Here is a 20,214-nt window from a genome sequence, read left to right on the forward strand (position 1 = left end):
ATAGGAAAGTGAAGCCTATTAGGGATATAGTATTTAATAAAACTCGTAAATATACCCCTAATTATAATAGATATTAGCTTATTCTAATACTAATATAGTAAGAACCTTAGGAAATTACTATAGAAGAGTTTACCCGGGTACTTAATCGTATGATAGCTAGTTAAGAGACTAGCGAAATAGAAGAGAGAGATTATCGAGATCTATAAGAAACTTAGTCTAATGATCTATAAGAAACTTAGTACTACGATTATTAAGGATCTTAGTAAGAAAACTAGTAGAATATATAGTAGAACTCTCCGTAAAGGGAGATAGCTAGTAAAGTTAGTTAGCGAGATACTACCCTACTTTAGGGGGTAGACTAGTAAGTGGTCCTACCCTCCTTAAAAACTACGATTATATAGTAAATACCTAAAATTATATAGTAAATACCTAAGATCTATAAACCCCGAGCCCCGCTAGGTATATTTCCGGATAAACCCCTTCCTCCGCTCCCTATTATACCGCCGTAAGAACCCTATACTACCCTTAGTTAGGGGGTAGATATACCGGAGGATCTAAAGGATCTAGTTAGCGACTAGGTTTAGGATAATAAAGCTATTCCTACTATAGAAGATAAGCTAGAAAGATAACTATAGACGGAACTTCTCGCCCTAAGTAGATAAATTATAAGAGATATTAATACTAGTAATATTATTAGTAGAAAACGAAGGCGTTAAGCTAGGTAAGATAAAGACTATATCTATATAATAAGATCTACCGATATAGAGGAAGACCCTCCTATACTACTATATACTTTCGCTATAGGACTATATACTAAGAAACCTAAAATTAGACGTTATTAAGATAATCTCCCCTTAGTCCTAAAACACTATAAAGATATTATAAACTATCTATTTTAGGAAGGCTTTTTTATAGTAATAAAGAAGGAGATTAACTCTCTAATAGAAAAGGAAACCTATAAGATTATAGAGAGACTAAAGGATAGAGGTAAGTAAATACTACCTCTTATATAGGTATTTACCTATAAATACGATTAGGATAGTTATCTAGTTAAATTCAAAGCTCGTATATACGTATAGGGAGACTTAGAGACTATTTTATACGAAGAAAAGAGAGCTACTACACTAGTAATAAGGACTATAAGAATAATTTTCGCCCTTATTACCGTATTTAATCTTAACCTAAGATAGCGGGATACTATTACTACCTTTTTAAATAGTACGCTAAAAAAAAGGTCTATACCTAGATACCTAATAGGTTTAGACTACCCGGTAAATACTAGAAACTCCGCTATATACTATATAGTCTACGGATCTTACCTAGACTTTAGTAGTAGGAAGTAGCTAGTATATTTCGTAAGCTAGGTCTATAATAAGCCCTAGAAGACCTCTATATCTTTATCGGAAATAGACTAATAGTCTTCTTTTATATAGACGATATCTTAATTACCTATTATAAAGACGTATAAAGAAAGGCTATATAACTAGAGCGAGATCTAGAAGTATACTAGGAATTAATAGATTACGGAGAGGTAGTATAGTTCCTTAATATCCGTATAATTAGAGATAGGTAGTAAAAGAAGCTATAGCTTTATTAAGATAGCTATATAGTAAGTATTACTATACGATATAACCTTATAGATAGACTAGCGGTATATACCCTAATACCTATCGAAGATCTAACCCTATATTAGGGAGTAGCTACGGTATAAGAGATCCTATTATACTAAAAGAAGGTAGGATCTACTAGATATACTACTACGATTATAAGACTAGATACTATAAAATCGACTACTTATCTAGTATAATACTTAATAAACCTAGGCCCTTAGTATTATTAGGTAGCTAATAGAGTTATTACCTATCTTAATTCTACCTACTATCTCGCTATTAAATATAGCGTAGAATTAAGTATAGAAAAGGACTCTATCTAATTCGCTAGTGATACTTTATATAGGGATTACCCTAATAGAAAGAGCTCCGCTAGCTATATCTACTAGGTATATAGCGGGCTAGTCGACTAAAAGGCTAGTAAGTAGCCTATAGTCACTACCTCCACCACTAAAGCTAAGCTCCTCGGTCTCTTAGAGACTATAAAATAGCTATAATAGTAGCGTAGACTTCTTAATACCCTCGGTTTTGTCCCTTCCTATTAACTAAGTATCGATTACGATAATCAGCGTACTATTAGTCTTCTAATAAGCGAGGACACGGCGTTCGAGACGAAATTACGATATATTAACATTTATCGGCACTAGCTTAGATAGGAAGTTAGGGAAGGGAGAATCAAGGTAAAATAGGTGCCGACAGCTAGTATAGCTATAGACGGACTCACAAAGTTACTCACTAGGCAAAAGCATGAAGCTTTCCTCAAAATGTTAAGGATGATAGATATAAGCTATCTAATAGTAGGAGCTATTTAACAGTATAGGTCATTTAATCAACAAAGGGAGAGAAATAGTATGCCGACTAGGGTGTAGGAAGCAGCTAGACCATACTAGCCTAGCTGAGGGGGTGTGTCGGAGCATAAGATCGGCATACCGGAAGTTTAGTTTATCCTATCTACGCAGTATTGTTGATATTAGTCAGATAGTCATATTTCCTACTAGAATAGTGGATACAGAAATATAGAGATTTCAACTCCCTTAATTGGACCCCTACTATACTAAATACCACGTCAGTTGACATGCGTTTCTGGCCTCGGCCCTCAGGCAACCAATACATTTCGAGACACCAATTCCTACGATTGTGCTCATTTGAGTTGTAATCCTATCTCAATGTAGCTTCCTATTGAAATCTGAGTATAACTCCCTCATCTTGTACATCTAAACTACATAATTTGGAATTCATGTGACTACAATGAGTGCAACCTCGATATATATCGGCAGATCCAACAAGTATAGTGAATATAAACATAGACATTCCTGCTAGGGAGGTCCTTAAACTATGTTGAAAACCAACTCGGAGTCTATCCAATAATCGTGAAATGAAGGTGAAATAAAATATAGCAAATTCTATAAGCTGAATTCACTATAGAGGAAAGCTGAGACTAAACGAACAATGCAACCAAAATCAAAACCAAACTACAGGTATGTATCTAGTAGTACTCCGGAGGATCCTATCACCTGCGTAATATCGCGGACACTGATCATAGCCTGGGGTATCAGAAACTTCTCACAAACGCGGGTCATTTGCTTTTCGGTAGTGCTTGGGCCAGATACCCTGTTTGCCAGGGCTCAGGATACCATTGGGATCCATGGTATCCTTAATCTTCTCATTCAAGCGCATCAAAGCACCACCACCAAAGTCATACTGCTGGGCAACGAGATCCATATGTTCAATGTGTGCGCGGTATTCTCCATAGCCGCACTTGCGTGCAGAACGAACCATATCGACAAATAGGTTGTTGGCCGCGTCCTTGTCTTCTTGCGACTCGCGGTCGAAGTGGATCATGTTGATGTGTGTCATGTGGCGTAGGTGCATGTGAAGACCGGCGACGAAATCGAATCCGTGTTTTTCGCAGAGTCTTTGTGCCTCGTAGTAGAAGTCGAGGGCTGCCTTTCCGTCGGAGGGCAATACGGGGGAAAAGGAGATGTGGCCACTATGAACCGACTCTCGTTAGAACAATTGGCCACCGTAGAAATATGTTTCTGGATTGTACTTACCCATCGAGTCCGCGGTATTCAATTGATCGGAGAGGTCCCAAGCCGGGGTTTCCAGTCTGAAGGTCGTAAGGAATATCCAAAGCGTTGAGGTATTTCGCGCCGGGTTTGGGATAATGAGGAGTCGTCTTAAGAACATGGCCCTTGATCGGTCGGAGTGCTTCTTTGATCTCTTTGAGATGATAGTCCATCAACTCCTTAGGTCCGTATAGGGCGAATGTGGCATCCCAGAATCCCAATCCCAAATCTGCCTGGATCTCTTTGATTCGGTGATACGGGATGGAGCGTTTTTCGGTCCAGAAGTCCTTGCGCAGACCGCGTTTGTTGATTTCGCGAATGACATTACCGATAACGGGGTGGTTCTGAATCTTTTCGCGCAGAAGCAGTTCGCGCAGAATATCCACCATAGGTGCCAGATCAGTCTCTTCGGGGACTGACAAATGGCAGCGCATGAATCCCTCGGGGGCGGGAGATGCCCAAATTGACATCTTGGTGACAATTCCAAAGTTTGATTGACTGAACATGGAATCGTAGGTCGGACCATAGCCACCACGGAACAGTGGTCCACAGACTGAGTTCTCCAGTGCGCCCATGCCTGTTCGGACTACTGTGCCGTCTGCGAGTACAATCTCCAAGCCACATATTTGATTGGAGTGATCACCGTGAGGAGTGTATCCCCAGCCCTGTCAAATGTTAGCACGAACATCAACGTTTCGCTCTCAATGTCAGACTCACCCGATCGAGTGCATTTCCGACCACACTTCCCCAACCCAAAGCGGGGGTCGAACACCAAATATCCTTCTTTTGTGCCTGAATCTCTTGGAAAAGCTGGAAAAAGCTGACACCAGGTTCGACTGTATAGTATGCGAACTTGTCGTTGACATCGAGAATCTTGTTCATGTTCTGGAGATCGACAATGACCGAGCCCTAACATCGGAGCGAACATTAGTCGGTTGCACGGAAATGGCAGCAAATGCAACAACCAAGCTTACCTTTACACGCGCCTGGGGACCCCCATATCCAAGATTCCTGCCACGGGAGACTGTCCATAGTGGGATTTTGTACTTGTTCGCAATTGCCAAAATCTTCTGGATTTCCTCAACGGTGGTCGGTCGCAGAGCGCAGGCGCTGCCGCGTTTCTCTTTCTCGTCGGCATTCATGGAGAAGGGGTCCATGTAGTTGATTTTCAACTCTTTCCCAGTCACCACCTTTTCTTTGCCAAGTGCATCTTTGAACTGGTTCAGGACAGTTCCCCAGATGTCTGGGGTCAGGCCTGGAGGCAGATACTGCAAAGCTTCGGCAAGCTCTTCCTTGTCATACCAGCGCTTGAGAATCACTGTCGCATTCTCATTGTCGCGAGGAGTGTGACTGATAGTCACGGGCTTGAAGGTGTATGGATCCATTGTTCACGATGGGAATGTATAAAGTGCTGAGGAAGTCCAAATGTCCAGATCCTCGCGCCTTTATTTGAGTCTTCCTGCTAGAGCTGGTCATACGAGCGGTTCTCTAGTTCCGACAATCTCCACTTCTGGCACTCCAGGATCTACACGTCTGGTCTCTACATCGCGGTTTTCTTTCCGCAAGATCCACCCCGGCAAGTTCTTTGTCGTGATTCCCGCGAATACGATGGAGCCGATTCCCCCGCAAACGACGAAGAGGCTAGCTCTCGGCTATTTAGTGCCGGAGCCAAGCCACGACCTCTAGCCCTGTACCTTCAAGCGAGATTCGCTTGTATAACTCCGACATTTGGAGCGGAGGCTTACTGATAAAGTCAAACCTGGGGTAATTCCCCCACGTGCCCAATGAACTGCGGTGATGGTTGATGATTGGTTGGCCGCCGAAATTATTGTCTATATAACCCACCATGGCATTGACGATCGCGCTGCCTGTCAAGAGGACAATATTCGGTGTTGCTCCTTGGGAAATCATTCAATTTCTCTTCACTCTCTGCCATCATGGAGCGGTCTGCCTCCCCCATTGAGGATGTCCCAAGAGAAGAAAACAAAAAATTTCCTATCCTTGCTCATCGCAGGTTCTTGTTGGTCTCTTTCTTTGTTGGATGTGCCATGCTCGAGGTAAGATGGACATTGCACTACCCCTAACGGTTGCTTTAACAGAAACATATTAACAATTCCTTAGTATGGGTTCGACAATGGTGAAATCAATGCCTTCCAGGCTATGACTGGCTTCCTGCGTGTCTTTGGCTACGAGGACCCGGCAGTGCCCAGTGGTTGGAACATCAAGGTATCTTCCTGCCTTCCTTCCATACCGTGTACAGGACTGACGATCGACCATAGTCTGGCCCCCAACAAATTATATCCTCATTTATGCTCCTGGGCTCCTTCATCTCATCGTTGTTGGCTGGTGTGTTCAGCCGTTACCTCGGCCGCCGCCACTGTGTGATGATTGGAATGGTCATCCTGCTTGTAGCAATTACCGTGCAGGTTGTCACAACTCAATTGGGAGCCCTTTACTTTGGCCGCTTAGTTACTGGTCTTGCCAATGGACTTGTCATGAACTTCACATTCATCTACATTGCTGAAATGTCCCCAGCACATCTACGCGGCGTGGCTTACGCTATAGCAGCTGGATGGGTAACTCTCGGCGGTGCCATTGGAGCGGTTAGTATCCCCTCGCTCGTTATCACTTCCATTGGCGGGCATGTTTCTGATCGCGAGATTTGGTCTATAGATCATTACCAACGCTACAGCGAAAATGATGAGCCGACTGTCATACCAAATCCCGCTTTACACTCTGTACCTCCTTCCGGTAGTCATGATCAGTGGTCTATTCTTCCTGCCTGAGTCGCCTGTGAGTCTATATAGCCTTGGTACACACGGTCGGACAATCCTTTCTGATAACTTGCTCCTAGCGCTGGCTCCTCCTGCACGGCAAAAACGACGAGGCACTTAAGTCTCTGACCTGGATCCGTGCGAGCTCCTGTGATCGGTTTGAGCTCCTGCGAGAATTTGAGGAAATGAAGCTCAATGTGGAGAGAGAACTCAGCAGTGATAAGAACAAACTTTTCTTGGAGCAGTTCAGCAAGCGACACATCCGTCGGACGCTCATCAGCATTGGTATTGGCCTCGTTAACCCTGGACTCGGTGGAATGTTCATCATGGGCTTCATGACGTATTTCCTGAAGATGGTAAGTTCTGAATTTGACAACGCCAGATCTGCTGCTTTACTAATCCCGATCTTCACCCCCTCAGGTTGGTGTTGATGATCCTTTCAAATGGGTGATCGTCGGCCAATTCGCTGGATATTTCGGCCAACTTCTCTCATACCCTTTCATTGCTATGCTCGGGAGAAGAACGATGCTCCTACTTGGATCGTTCAGCTGTGCCGTGTCCATGTTAATCCTTGCTGTGATTTTCCAAACAACGACTGTCGCAGACAAATCCATTCGTGGAAAATGCGTGATTTTCGCGAACACATTCTACCATTTTGGTTTCAACTTCGGCGTCGTTGGTCTTGTTTACATGGTATCAGGCGAGATCCCTGCTCAAAACCTTCGAGCCGCCACCGCGGGCCTGTCTATTGGAATTGGCTTCATCTTCGCGTGGCTGACCTCCTTTACGGCTCCTTACTTCATCAATCCCGATGAAATGAACTGGGGTGGTAAATACGGTATGTTATTTCCTTTTTGCAAACTCTTGAGAATACGGGCAAATACTGACATCATGCACAGGTTGGATCTGGCTTGGATCGAGTGTGATCACTATCCTTTTCATCTATTTCTTGGTCCCTGAGGTCAAGGGTCGCTCACTGGAAGAGATCGAGGAGATGTTTGACCAGAAGGTTCCCGCGTGGAAGTTCAAGAGCTATGTTTGCCAGGGTGTGGCTCAGGCGAACGAGCAGGCGCTGAAGGATTTGGATCATGAGGAAGCGAAGGAAGCTCGGGTCGAGCACATTGAGGCTTCCTCGCGTTGATTATCTCTTCTCCCAGGTATATATCCGATACGAATCGCAATGCAGAATGGTCGATGTGCCTTGAATATATGTTTGCAAATTCGAACTTCCTGTATTCGGGGCACAGACTTTTTACCGGTGTTTAATCACTCCATATGGCGCTTCTGCTTTTCTTTCAGATGAACTCCTCTCGTATTCTTACGTTACTTTATCTTGGAACTGATTCTTTCGCAAACGTCTGTTTGGTGGCCCATCATGAGGGTCGGAGACCTGTACTTCAAGTCAAATAGAGCTTGAATCCTGCCCACCAAAGCTGATTTATTTTGAGGTTGGGCTCTTCATTCCATCTGGGCCCCAGGACTTCTCTTGTACACATGATCGCTCGACATGGTCAAGGCCGCCCCTAACCACAGCCAGCTCACCACCCCGAGTTAATATAATATCTTTCCTCGCCAAAGCACAAACAATGTCGCGTCTGCCGGCAAACCAATCATATGGGATGAAGAAGTGCTCAAAAATTTCAATCGATGATGATTCCCTGGGTCGTGCGGTTCCTAACCCGTTTTCACCGATGTCAACAGAGCACACCCAGAAAGATCGATTCAAGAATATCAGTCTTCTCGATTCATAGATTCCTATCACATGGGCGATATCCAGGTCAAAATTCATCATCTGTGAAAGGGGTGGAGAAGATGCGATTGACTTTGTGCCAATCTTCTTCGCATCTCCATCCGATGCAAGTTGATCTAATCCACCCAAGGCATGATCGGGGGTTTCCCGGAACAGGCTGCGTTCGCTATTCCCCGTGGCGAGGCGATCTAGATCAATGATCGCAATCCTTTTGATGTTCACAGAACTATTCGGATGGAGCAAGTCGAGGAGAATTCTTTGCCTTTGCCCGAGTGAATACACCACCGCGTCTTTGATCTCTACCATATCGTTATCAAGTGGATATCCAATGCAAGAAACCTCACACCAGTCATTCCAGCGATAGATGCAGACTTTGAAGTTATCAACGCAGATCAGATGTTGAGAGGAGTTTGGATGAGGCAGCCATTTGCGGCTTCCTCGCATCTGTGAGTATGTCCTCTCACCCTCGCAGTTGCCGCTGCCCAGGTTGAACATGTAATCGCTCTCGCGAGTTGATAGCAAAAGCTTTGCTGCTGGGTCTCCCACGAGAACATCTGTAATTGCCTGTTCAGAGTCGAGGCGGGTCTTAAAGAGTACTGTGAGGTCGGCGTGCCAACCTTTGTTCACCGACTGCTGGACCTTGTGGAGGAAAATTGTGTTGGATGCATCAATGCTAAGCAAAGAGTTGGTCGCTTCAATCCAGGTTAACACGCGCACTGATGACTTGTGGGTGTAGAGAGTCTCCAAGCTCATTGCCGTTCCTTGTTCGTAAATTACAACTGAGCCATCATCCTTTCCGCAGAAAATGACCTCTAAAGTATGGTGGGCAACCATCGCAGTGATTCTTGCTTTGGGCTTTTCAGATAGTTGCTCGACGACCGTAGTGAGAGTGGTCCCACTACTGTCGTCCTCTAACGACTCCCGCAATAGAGCTTCGGGTTCCCAGACAGTACACTGGGCCCCTTGAACGTCCGCAAGACGCATGCTGTCCTTATCAAAGGCAAGCTGTTTGATGAACGAGTTGGATGATTTGACTTGATATAGCGACTTCAAGGTGTCAAACTCGTAAATGTGGATTATCCCATTGGCACCGCCGGCGGCGAGAAGACGTCCATTGGGGCTAGCAGCGAGGGTTTGGCAATTGGCCCGAAAGCATTCCAGTTGCTGACCAGATAATGGATCAAGGAGCGCAAGGTCACCGTCGAGATATGAAACTGCAAGAAGGCTAATGTCCGGGTTGGGATTGAAAGTAAGAGCGATGACAACATGAGTGCTAGTCTCGCCGGTTGAGAGTTTCTTGCCACAGCTACCAGCGTAGGCATTCTCCTTCATATCCCATAGCGTGATAGGCTGACCGCTGTATGCTACAGCAAGCATTCCGTGGCTGATAGAGAGAGCTAGAGCGCATGGCGTCCCACGGGGTGGCGTTCGATCTGATTCCGGCGTATCGTGATCGCTCCAGTGTTTTCGCACCGACTCCAGCCGGCTCCCATGGTCTAAATCCCAAGTAACGACGTAGTTTTTGCGACTAGCAATCAGAAGCTTGTCTCCGTCGAACTCCATTCCCAGCGGATGCGGGGGACTGGTAAGGCTGTGCACTAATAGTCCACTTTGGGTGTCCCAAACTTTGGTCATTTTCATACCGCAGGTCGCTAGGAAAGTGGTCTTAGTGCTGAAAGCCAGCAGGCTGACTGCTTCCCCATGAGCCAATAGCTTGTATTCCTGGTGTGATGTGTGATGGTACAATACCACTGTCCCAGAACTGAGTCCAACGGCGAGAAATTGATCTCCATACCGCACCGCCCTTGGTTGACCCTGAGGAAAGTCTATGCACACCATCCTATCATCCCACTGGTTGCTGTGCGCACCAAGCACAGCGAGCCTGAGGCTTGGGCTTCCAGTGTTATGGACTCTAGAGTCAGTGGGACAGAACGGAGGTATCACCGAATATATTGCTGACGGCGATACCATGAGGACGCTCGCGAACATGGCAGGTATTCGAGCAAGGTCCATGCTCCACTGTCGTAGGGCTCCTATCCGAGGATCCAGTGGAGAACGCTCAACGGCACACGCGTTGAGGTAGACCTTGAGATGTTTTGAGGCATGGATGAGGTGACTGAGATTTTTAGACCGGGCAATAGTTTCGATCCAAGTGAGAACATTGAGTCTCAAAAACTGGATGATAAGTTGTAACGTTTCTCTGGCCAGTGGATTGGCTCTGGAGAGGTGATATGAGAATGATGTACATGCATAGGCCGCGAAATCTAGTCTTTTCGCTGGAAGATTCACCAAGGAACGGTGCCGAATGTTCCTTGGAGGCTTCATCTCCTCTCCAGTTAGGTAATCGAGGCATACCTTAGCCATGCGCGTGTGCGCTAGAGTTACGTCAACGGAGAACTCAGACACCTGCCCTTGTGCTATAAGGAACTCTCTAGCAGTTTCATGCACCATCCTAACTCTCTCATATTTGTCTACAACCACCAGTTGCCCACAAAGCGCAGCGATACTTTCCTCTAATCTTGGAAATGAGTCGTGGATCTCCAGCATGAGAGCACCGCCCAGTTCGCTGATTGTCATGGGTCGAACCGCACAGGCTGTCCACATCAGAATGGCTTTGGCCAGCTCCTTTCCACGAGTCGCCTGCGACATGTAGTCCAACGTGCGTCTGTACAGCGACTCCATACCCCTTGGCATATCTTCAAGGGCCTGTTGGATTTCATTTCCGCTGTGACAACACGATAGTTCTTCAAGCACCAAAGTTGTCCACAAGAAAGATCCATTGGATTTGTCTAGGATCCTCTCAACTAATATATCTCGATCGTCAGGTCCAACGACCCCAAGGGCCTGGGTTCTCCTCTCGACTAGAAGCCTGATATCCGGTCCTGTGTCCTTTGTTGAGATAGGAAAGGACCGAATTTGATTGGATGGAGTAGCCGAGAAACCTTTCTCAAGATCGAGGGTGTCGCGACTTGTCATGAGAATTCTCAGAGGCATGACTTCGCTCAAGTTGGAAAGAATGACATGAAAAAATGCCTGGGAGTTTGAACACTCGTCCAAACCGTCGATAATCCAATAATGCTGCGTGACTCTGGTTTGGAAAATGCCGGATAGGAAGAGGGTTCTCCAGAGGGTTCGTTCATCGATGTGGTCCAAACGAACAGCATCCGCCTGCATACGTAGAATGACATTCCCAGCTTCATCAGAGGAGGTAGCCATCTGAAGAGCTAGAGATCGAAGGCAGCGGCTTAAAGTGGATTTTGATTTATCTCCATGTTTGAAGAAAAAGGAACTGCATGCTCGCCCTGCCTCGTTGAGCTGATCAATAACATAGCCAGCGAGAACCGATTTTCCTGTTGCTGGTTTGCCCTTGATAAGCAAGACTCTGTCGCTGTCCCTTTCCCCATCCCTCCATGTTACATAACTGGCTTTGGTCGAAATCCATCTACACGATCCGTCCATTCGAGATTCGCGGACGTTTGCAAGATCATCATCCAAAATGTCGTAAACATCAAGGTACTTCTTCAGATTTTTGATCCTCTCACGCCTGCCCTCAAGCTTTGATTCTGGAACTTCCGTGACAAGTTTACTCACAGTTGAGGCGAGCGCGTTCCGTAGAAGGGCGTAGTTGGGGTCTTCGGGGGTATCAAACTTGCAAATTGAGCGATGATCAGCAGTCATGGGTGTTTGCTTCTCTCCAGGGTACCCGAGAACAGCCGACTCGGGATCCACGATGAGTGAGCTGAACAGTTTCATATTCTGCGTTTCGTAAAAAGACCAAAGCTCAATATTAGCCGAGTGATGACGGAATTCGTCATTAATCACTTGGACAGTGGCAGAGTTCGGTTCCAGGTCATTAATGTAAGCGCGGTCATAGGCGACTTTGAGAAGGTTTTTTAGCATTTTGGCCGAGTCAGACCCTCGGTGGGGTGTGGCGAGGAAATATAGTGAGGCAACTCGCTCAGCCAACTCTTTATAAAACGGGTCTTGTTTTGCCAGGACGTATGCCTTCTTGATCACCAGGCCACCCATGCTATGGCCGATGATGACGATACGTGTTTTTGAATCGACAATGCATGGTGAAGTGCTAAGCGCACCTAAAAAGGACTTGCCAATATGGTGTACGTTCAGGCAGTCCTCCTTACCCTTCAAGTAGTACGAATCGTACCCATAGCTATGGATGCGGACGTTTTTGAATACGGAATCTTTGGGTAGCCACTCTTTTGGCCAAAAGTGAGACTGCAATGGCGACCTGCTCCACGTCTTTCTAGAACTGCCGCCTAGGCCATGGACGAAGATGAAGTCGATCTCCGGCGCCGGTGGAGAAAACAAGAGATTCAATCCAAGCGGACCCTTTACATCCTCTGTCTGGTCCCCCGAAACAGATGATATCGACAATCTTTTTGAAAAGGAAAACCGACTCCTCGGGCTCTGAGACGAGTCACCACCGCTAGGGAGAGGATTAGTGGGTATGTCGGTATTCGCACGCCGCTGCTTTCGAAGGAACTGGTATTGTCAGCGATCGTCCAGGTAGTCGAAGACCCCCAGGATGTGTAGCGGGTGAGAATTAACCATTGTATCCCATCAATCCCAGCGCATGGGGGGTCCAATCTTAGTTGCTCGGATTCATCGGACACTGATATGGGTCGTGAATCAAGAATAACTGAGCCCTTGTCCAACGGTGATTTGTTTCAAGGTAGACTTGGTGATGCCCCTGCTCCGCACACCACACGTTCAGCCCACGTAGCTCCGTAGCCTCGGACCTTTCCTCCTTGAATCACCAATCAGCCGGTTGCTCTAACCGCCCGTCGACCCCGCTCCTCCCCGCCGATAGATTCATGGCAGCATGTGTCTACCCCTGAACATTTTGCTCCTCAGTTTCACCATCCCCATTGATTGTTTTGTTTGATTCCTGGGTCATTCATCATTGATCACGGGCAGACGGGTTGATTCGGCTCCCCAAAGAGATTGTGTACGCATTGTATATTATTCCACAGAGTCAGTTACAACTTGAAGATGGGTTCCGAAACGGATCTAAGTTTCTCCGTTGGAGACCACGAAGCATTCATGGAGTTAGCTCTCATTCAAGCACAAAAGTCACCACCCGCTGGTAACAAATTCTGCGTCGGCGCCGTACTTGTGGATGCTGAAAATGGCAAGGTCTTGTCGACGGGGTACTCACTTGAATACCCGCGAGATTACAAGGGAGATCCCGGCACCACGCACGCAGAGCAATGTTGTTTTATCAAGATCGCCGATCAGCATAACATACCGGAGGAGCAAATTCATGAAGTTCTTCCCGCCAATACAGCACTCTACACGACCATGGAGCCATGCAATGACAGGTTGAGCGGAAATATGACCTGCGTGACCAGGATCTTGAGACTCCAAGGTGCCATCAAGACTGTCTACGTGGGAATCAAAGAACCAGGGACTTTTATCGCAGAGAATGATGGACAAGCAAGGCTAGAGGCAAACGGCGTCCAAGTCGTCTATCCCGTTGAGCATTGGCGTGATAGGGTCACCAAGGTCTCAATGGCCGGTCACTGAAAACCGGGACGGGATGATGTTGCGGAAATGCCGAGGGGTTCCCACATGTGGCTATGTTTATTTTGTACTTTGAACCATTGTGTTTCGAGAATTTCATCGGTATAGAAGTATAGATCGATTGCAGCATCTAGTATGTGCCTCATGCCTTGCCGTAATATACATACCAACCCAACCGGAACACCTGAAACTGAAAATCATCCGTAGCGCCTTTTGTGTCGTCAGCAACAGCGTCTATGCATCATTCTATAAATGACTTCTTCGTTTTTGCACCCTATAATAGATGAATTCGGCGGCGATTGTAGCGCTTTGCAAATATCATCCGGAGATGGGACCAGTCTGCTATTGGCTACTTGAGTATGATAGTGGATGCTTTCGAAAATGGGGCTTTGATAAACCCCGCATATAAAAAGATCACCCATTGCTAGCCAGAGAATCGCTGAACAAGATTCATATATCAATTTTCGAAGAAAATGAACTACAACGGTGCGAATGGGCTTGAATTCGGGGCGGGTAATATCAATGTCGATCCAGCTGTTTTGAAAGGTAACCCGAAGACTCCGAGTGAACCCCTATAATTTTTCCTGTATTGACTTTCTCTCAAAGAACTGCCTTCAGGGTGCGAGATTACATCCACCGAGAGCCATGGAGTAAGCTTCTGGGCACGTACTGGCCGAATCGACGTCTTGCTCTCCGATGGTACTCCACTATCCTTCTTCATCAAGGTCATTTCGAACGAACGGGGTCTGAATATGACGAGAAGTGAATACTCATCAATGAGCACGATGCATAATGTCGTACCAGAATTTGTCCCACGACCCATCGCTTGCGGAAGCTACCGCACCATTCCCGACACCCATTTCTTACTCTGCGAGTTTCGAGAAATGACCGATGATATGCCCGACCCTCGGAAATTTGCCGCCCTTTTGTCCAGACTACACCAAAGCAGCGTATCACCTACTGGCAAGTTCGGATTCCATATCACAACTTACGCGGGAAACCTACCACAGTATGTGGCTTGGGAAGATAGCTGGGAAATATTCTTCTCCAAGTCCATGAAACAGGCACTTGATTTAGAGATTGAACGAAAAGGGCCTAGCGAAGAGCTTGATAGACTCTCTCGCTCACTGTTCGAAAGAGTTATACCAAGGCTCCTGAGGCCTCTCGAAAGTAATGGCCGAACAGTGAAACCTTCACTTGTTCATGGAGACCTTTGGTACGCGAATGCAGGTATCGATGTTGACAATGGCCAAACGCTTGTATTTGATGCTTGTTCATTCTTCGCGCACAACGAATGTGAGTTTACCTATAAAGGATCTGTGGTTGCGGATGTTAACGACATTGTGTTTGAAGATGAATTCGGCCAGTGGAGACCAGCTTGCAATAGATTTGGGGATGAGTATGTTGCAGCCTACCACAAATTTGCCAAGATTTCACCACCAGAGGAAGATTTTGAAGGCCGTCTAGATCTGTATAGACTGTGAGAAATTCCCACTTGGTCCTTTTTAATCGACTTAGCTAACATCAAGCTAGGAGATTCGACACACACGTGTCAGCGCTGTTTGTTGATAACGAGACCCTTCGCACACAGTAAGGATATTCTCGACCTCCAATCTACTCCGGCACTAACAAGCTCAATAGGGTGCTCGATGTGATGAGAGACTTGGTCAATAGATACGGCTGATTTTCGGCATTAATGATTTATCTGCTTGGCTTTCCTGTCATGTTCTGTTCAACGATTTATGCTATCCAAATATGTATTCAAGATATACAAATACCATATTGATATCATGTTTCCATGCCCTCCAGTTAATACCAATTACCTAACTGTCTTTGTGTACCTATTGAGGGATGTAAATTGAAAGAATTGCCATGAAGAACCTTGGAAATCAGAACCATCCAAACAGAAGTGTATAAAAGGTAATATTGAATGTGACATTTCGCCATGTAACTAAACAAATTATATAGATGATCTGATATACCACCCCAAAGGCTCCTTCCTCTTCTCACGAAGCGAAAGACCCTTCCCAACAAAAGCAAACCTATTAGGAGTGCGGTAACTAAACTCAAAGTCCTGCAGACGCGGTTCCTTAAGACATTCCATGAAATGGTTAAGTGATCCCGGCCACACTCCGACGATCTTGCCATCAGAGGTACCACCCTTGTACCTGTGACAACGTTAGAACTATGCGACGGTATCAGAAGGAGAGGCACTGAGATCATACCAACTGTTACAGCTACCAGAGAAAGTCAAATTCTTCATGACTGCGTCTTTGTGTTCAATAAAGTCTGCTGTCGCTTGTGCGCTGACAACAACAGACTTGACGCCCTGGGACTGTATTTTCTTTGCGAAGCTCAGGGCGAATTCGAGTTGGGTCTCGATGGCAGGCATCAGAGATCCGTTTGAGATGGGTGAGTTGGGGCCGACGACCACTGTGTCAGCGTTAGAGGTATATTCGACGTTATCTTGGGGAGATGACACTTACTGAAGTAGTTTGGCATATCGGGCACCGCACAGGTAAAGTATGCATCGGCTCCAGTCTTTGACCATCTCTCTCGGAGGTTGACACCGTTTCGACCAATGAGAGGGAATGGCGGTACGTATGTGGTGTCATAGCCTGTCGCTGCAACGATCACGTCGAGGGAATGTGTAGTGCCGTCACTTGTGACAACGCCTTCTTTGCTGATAGACTGGATGGAATCTCTGACGACTTGAACATTGTCGGCTTGGAGAGCTTCAAGGTATCCCTCACCGGGTGTGACCCTAATTGCAAAACATTAACAAGAATCCACCGTTGTTTAGTTGCAACAGGACTCACCGTCGACATCCAACATCGAAATCCGGGATCAGTGATTCTCGTAGCTTGGGTTCCATCCCAGCAAGCTTCTCTCTCATTCCCTTCTCCACAGCTTCCCGCGCCATTTTCTGCTGCTCGGAACCGGTGTAAAAATTTGGGAATCGCGAGTTCAGGGCATGGTCAATTTCTCGACGGTAATTCAATAGGGTCTCTGAGCTTTGGCGGAACTCAGCCTTCTGCTCTTCCGTGTACTTTGTTCCTCGTCCGTCCTTTGCAAGTTGTCCTAGGAATTGAGGTGCGACCCACGTTGGTGATCGGATGAAGGATGTCAACGATTTCACAACTAAACACGGAATGTCAGCATATCTTTCCGCGCCAGGTGGGAAAGTCTACTCACTTGGTTGGACAGTGGGAATAACTTGGATAGCCGATGAGCCGGCACCGATCACTCCAACTCGCTTCCCAGTCAAATCCAAGTCCTGAGGCCAGCGAGCTGTATGAACCAAATTTCCTCCGAAGGAGTGAAGACCGGGAATCTCAGGCCATTTCCAGTTACTGTTCCTCGTTAACAAAAAAACGCAGGATAATTCAGAGAGACAGCTCAATCTCACTTCAACGCTCCTCCGCAATTGATCAAGACCTCTCCGGAGTCGGTTTTCACCTCACCCGTCTTGAGGTCCTTCACCTGCACCGTCCACTTTCCATCAACCTCACTCCATCCCGCTCCAACAACCTGGTGTTCGAACTTCGCCTTCTCGTACACACCATATTCTTTCGCTCTTTCGCGATAGAAGTCCCAAATCTCTTCGGCACCGGCATACCTATCAACCAGCGTTAGTCCAAAGCTCAAACTCCCACAATCCACTAGACACCGCAGTACTCACACTTGCGACCAATTGGGATTGCTGACCCACGGATAACTGTATGAATGCGCAGGGATATCACACGAGCAGCCAGGATACCGTGACTCCAACCAAGTACCGCCGACCTCGGCGTTCTTCTCGTAAATCACATATTCGACATTCTGCAACGCTTTCACCTTATACGCGAATGCGATACCGGAGATACCTGCGCCAATCACGATGATCTTGATTGGTTTGGCTTCGCCAATGTATTCATCGGCCACGACATATTTACTTGGTTCAGCAATGGACCCCATTGTGTAGTTGGTAAGGAAATGTGAAGTCGAGGGGCTCGGTGGTTTAGTTTCTTTGGATATACCGCGACCGAGATATTTATGAGACGGCGACCGTTCGATCTTGGAAGCTCTGGTAGAACATCCCGTCCAGCGGAAAGGTGTCACCGATGGCAACATTGCAGCTGTTTCAGTCTGATGGTGGCATTGCGTGGATGGATTCGGGTGAGGGGTTGGCGCGAAGAGCTGTCGGCGCTTTGAAACCGAGCTCTGGACTCAGCAAACAGACAAGCTCGCAGCTATCCATTGATAGTCAATGTCCGAAATATCCGAATTGGTGAAGATCGGCTTACCCCAGGATCGACTTTTGCGGGGGAAAGTCATCGGAGTGTTGCATCCGAACAGCGGCCATCCAATCGGTAGTATCGCCAACGACCCGATGTGTATCATAAGTGGATGTCTGAAGTAATACTAGAAATAAGAAAGTAAAGCTATGCTATTCCCCCAGCAATACTCTCTCCAATTCCGCGCTGAGCAAACACAATGGCACATATCTTCGAGCTAGCAGAGTCACTCTCGTCCGCGCCGAACTACGTGAATGGCGTCAAAACCAGCGATCAAAGAAAATTCCCTACTAGTGATGTCTTCGGCGGTTTCAATTCACCCTCGCGGTTAGAAGCCGATGTCGAAAATCTCGAGGTCACTGGTGTGATTCCCAAAGACATTGATGGGACTTTCTTCCGTGTGCAGCCAGACCATCGTTTCCCGCCTGTCTACGACTCGGATATCCATTTCAACGGTGATGGCAACGTCACTGCTATCATGATTCGGAATGGAGGTGCGAGTTTCAAACAGCGCTATGTGCACACGGATCGATACGAAGTCGAATCGCAGCATGGCAAGGCTTTGTTCGGAAAATACCGCAATCCGTATACCGATAATGAAGCTGTTAGAGGGGTGATTCGCACGGCGGCGAATACCAATATCTTCTTCTGGAGAGGGATGCTGTTGGCAACTAAAGAGGATGGTCCGCCGTATGCGATGGACCCGGAGACGCTGGAGACGATTGGACGATATGATTTCGAAGGACAGGTGTTGAGTCCGACTTTCACTGCACACCCCAAGTTTGATCCCAGTACTGGGGAGATGGTCTGTTATGGATATGAGGTACGTTGTTTGGGATATTCAATGCGACAGAATCAGATACTTACTTATGCTTGTTTAGGCCGGCGGAAATGGCAATGATGGATCGCGCGATATCGTCGTGTACACCATCAATGCCGACGGTGTCAAGACCGAGGAATGCTGGTACCAGGCCCCCTTTTGCGGTATTATCCATGACTGTGGAGTTAGCAAAAACTGGGTCGTGCTCCCAATGACTCCCTTGAAATGCGACAAGGCGAGATTAGCAAGAGGTGAAAATCACTGGGCCTGGGATGCGAACGAAGATCAGTGGTATGGACTTGTTCCCCGACGAGGAGGCAAACCAGAGGATATCCGTTGGTTCCGCTCGAAAAATGGTGGGTTTGCTTTCTCAATGTGTGCCTTCACTTTGTGCTAACTTCAAACAGCATTCCAGGGCCACACTGCCAGCTGCTACGAGACCGATGACGGCAAGGTCGTCTTCGACCTGACCATCGCCGACGGAAACGTGTTCTTCTTCTTCCCTTCGGCAGATACACCCGCCGGAACAGTGAACCAGCGCAATAAACTCCAAAACAAGACGACGCGCTGGGTCTTCGATCCTGCCGCGCCTACTAACTCTTGGGTCGAGCCCGAACAAGAACTCGATACGCTATCTGGCGAATTCTCTCGCATCGACGAACGCTTGGCAACAATGAAATATAACCATTACTGGCAAGTCAACATCGACGGCTCGAAGCCATATGATGCAGCGCGCTGCGGGTCTCCGGCCGGTGGCCTCTTCAACACCATTGCTCACTTCACCTGGGACGGATCAGTTTGGGATACGTTCTGGGCTGGGCCGCGGGCGACATTCCAAGAACCGTCGTTTATTCCTCGCTCTGGCAGTACGAAGGAAGGTGATGGGTATATTATTGCGTTGTTGAATCATTTGGATGTGCTAAGGAATGATGTTTGTATTTTTGATGCGCAGAAGATTTCACAGGGGCCAATTGCTGTGCTTCATTTGCCGTTTAAGCTGCGCCTTGGATTGCATGGGAATTTTGTTGAGACAAGGGAGATTGAAGAGTGGAAGAATAGGAGGTCATCGAGTCTTGGACCGGTGAAGCCGGCGAATGCCCCGTTGCCGTGGCAGAAGAGGGAGTTGGTGAAAGCAGGTGGGAAGCTTTAGGTCTTTTGATATGTAATTAGCTATATGCCACAAAGATAGGTCGCTTCGCAGATCTTGGAAATGTATGTTTTGAACTGAATCTATATTTGATGTTGAAGCCATCAATTAACTAGCCTAAGAAAAGCGCTGTCACAATATTTACCGCCCACTCACGACATATAGCTCAACCGATCCCATTTATCTAGTACATATTGTAGCTCACATCCCTGACTGTACACTA

At 46.8% G+C, this 20,214-nt stretch overlaps 7 protein-coding genes across 7 annotated transcripts; 4 read left to right on the forward strand and 3 right to left on the reverse strand.

Moving 5' to 3' along the window:
• Nucleotides 1-3,173: 3,173 nt before the first annotated feature.
• On the reverse strand, nt 3,174-5,064 carry N7457_006199 (FAD-binding oxidoreductase; the record flags this gene model as incomplete). Its single annotated transcript, XM_057177243.1, has 4 exons — nt 3,174-3,600; nt 3,665-4,344; nt 4,397-4,588; nt 4,654-5,064. The coding sequence occupies 4 exons, from the start codon at nt 5,062-5,064 to the stop codon at nt 3,174-3,176; spliced, it is 1,710 nt and encodes a 569-aa protein (XP_057031545.1).
• Nucleotides 5,065-5,616: 552 nt separating this feature from the next.
• Nucleotides 5,617-7,594, forward strand: N7457_006200 (uncharacterized protein; the record flags this gene model as incomplete). The annotated part of the gene is made up of 7 exons (XM_057177244.1): nt 5,617-5,736; nt 5,801-5,905; nt 5,959-6,282; nt 6,353-6,472; nt 6,534-6,809; nt 6,874-7,291; nt 7,353-7,594. 7 exons carry the CDS (start codon nt 5,617-5,619, stop codon nt 7,592-7,594), a joined length of 1,605 nt encoding a protein of 534 aa, XP_057031546.1.
• A 297-nt stretch (nt 7,595-7,891) lies between these two features.
• Nucleotides 7,892-12,232, reverse strand: N7457_006201 (uncharacterized protein; the record flags this gene model as incomplete). Its single annotated transcript, XM_057177245.1, has 1 exon — nt 7,892-12,232. One exon carries the CDS (start codon nt 12,230-12,232, stop codon nt 7,892-7,894), a length of 4,341 nt encoding a protein of 1,446 aa, XP_057031547.1.
• Nucleotides 12,233-13,216: 984 nt separating this feature from the next.
• N7457_006202 (putative DRAP deaminase) lies at nt 13,217-13,750 on the forward strand (the record flags this gene model as incomplete). The annotated part of the gene is made up of 1 exon (XM_057177246.1): nt 13,217-13,750. The coding sequence occupies one exon, from the start codon at nt 13,217-13,219 to the stop codon at nt 13,748-13,750; it is 534 nt and encodes a 177-aa protein (XP_057031548.1).
• Nucleotides 13,751-14,220: 470 nt separating this feature from the next.
• On the forward strand, nt 14,221-15,231 carry N7457_006203 (uncharacterized protein; the record flags this gene model as incomplete). Its single annotated transcript, XM_057177247.1, has 2 exons — nt 14,221-14,293; nt 14,366-15,231. The coding sequence occupies 2 exons, from the start codon at nt 14,221-14,223 to the stop codon at nt 15,229-15,231; spliced, it is 939 nt and encodes a 312-aa protein (XP_057031549.1).
• A 476-nt stretch (nt 15,232-15,707) lies between these two features.
• N7457_006204 (flavin-containing monooxygenase) lies at nt 15,708-17,704 on the reverse strand (the record flags this gene model as incomplete). Its single annotated transcript, XM_057177248.1, has 7 exons — nt 15,708-15,915; nt 15,973-16,180; nt 16,234-16,511; nt 16,567-16,888; nt 16,943-17,100; nt 17,157-17,366; nt 17,430-17,704. 7 exons carry the CDS (start codon nt 17,702-17,704, stop codon nt 15,708-15,710), a joined length of 1,659 nt encoding a protein of 552 aa, XP_057031550.1.
• Nucleotides 17,705-18,223: 519 nt separating this feature from the next.
• Nucleotides 18,224-19,994, forward strand: N7457_006205 (carotenoid oxygenase family protein; the record flags this gene model as incomplete). The annotated part of the gene is made up of 3 exons (XM_057177249.1): nt 18,224-18,847; nt 18,906-19,200; nt 19,252-19,994. The coding sequence occupies 3 exons, from the start codon at nt 18,224-18,226 to the stop codon at nt 19,992-19,994; spliced, it is 1,662 nt and encodes a 553-aa protein (XP_057031551.1).
• Between the last annotated feature and the right edge of the window lie 220 nt (nt 19,995-20,214).

Source organism: Penicillium paradoxum (assembly GCF_028828445.1).
Source record: "Penicillium paradoxum strain IBT 22861 chromosome Unknown utg000005l_segment0_segment0, whole genome shotgun sequence".
Taxonomy (NCBI): Eukaryota; Fungi; Ascomycota; class Eurotiomycetes; order Eurotiales; family Aspergillaceae; genus Penicillium; species Penicillium paradoxum.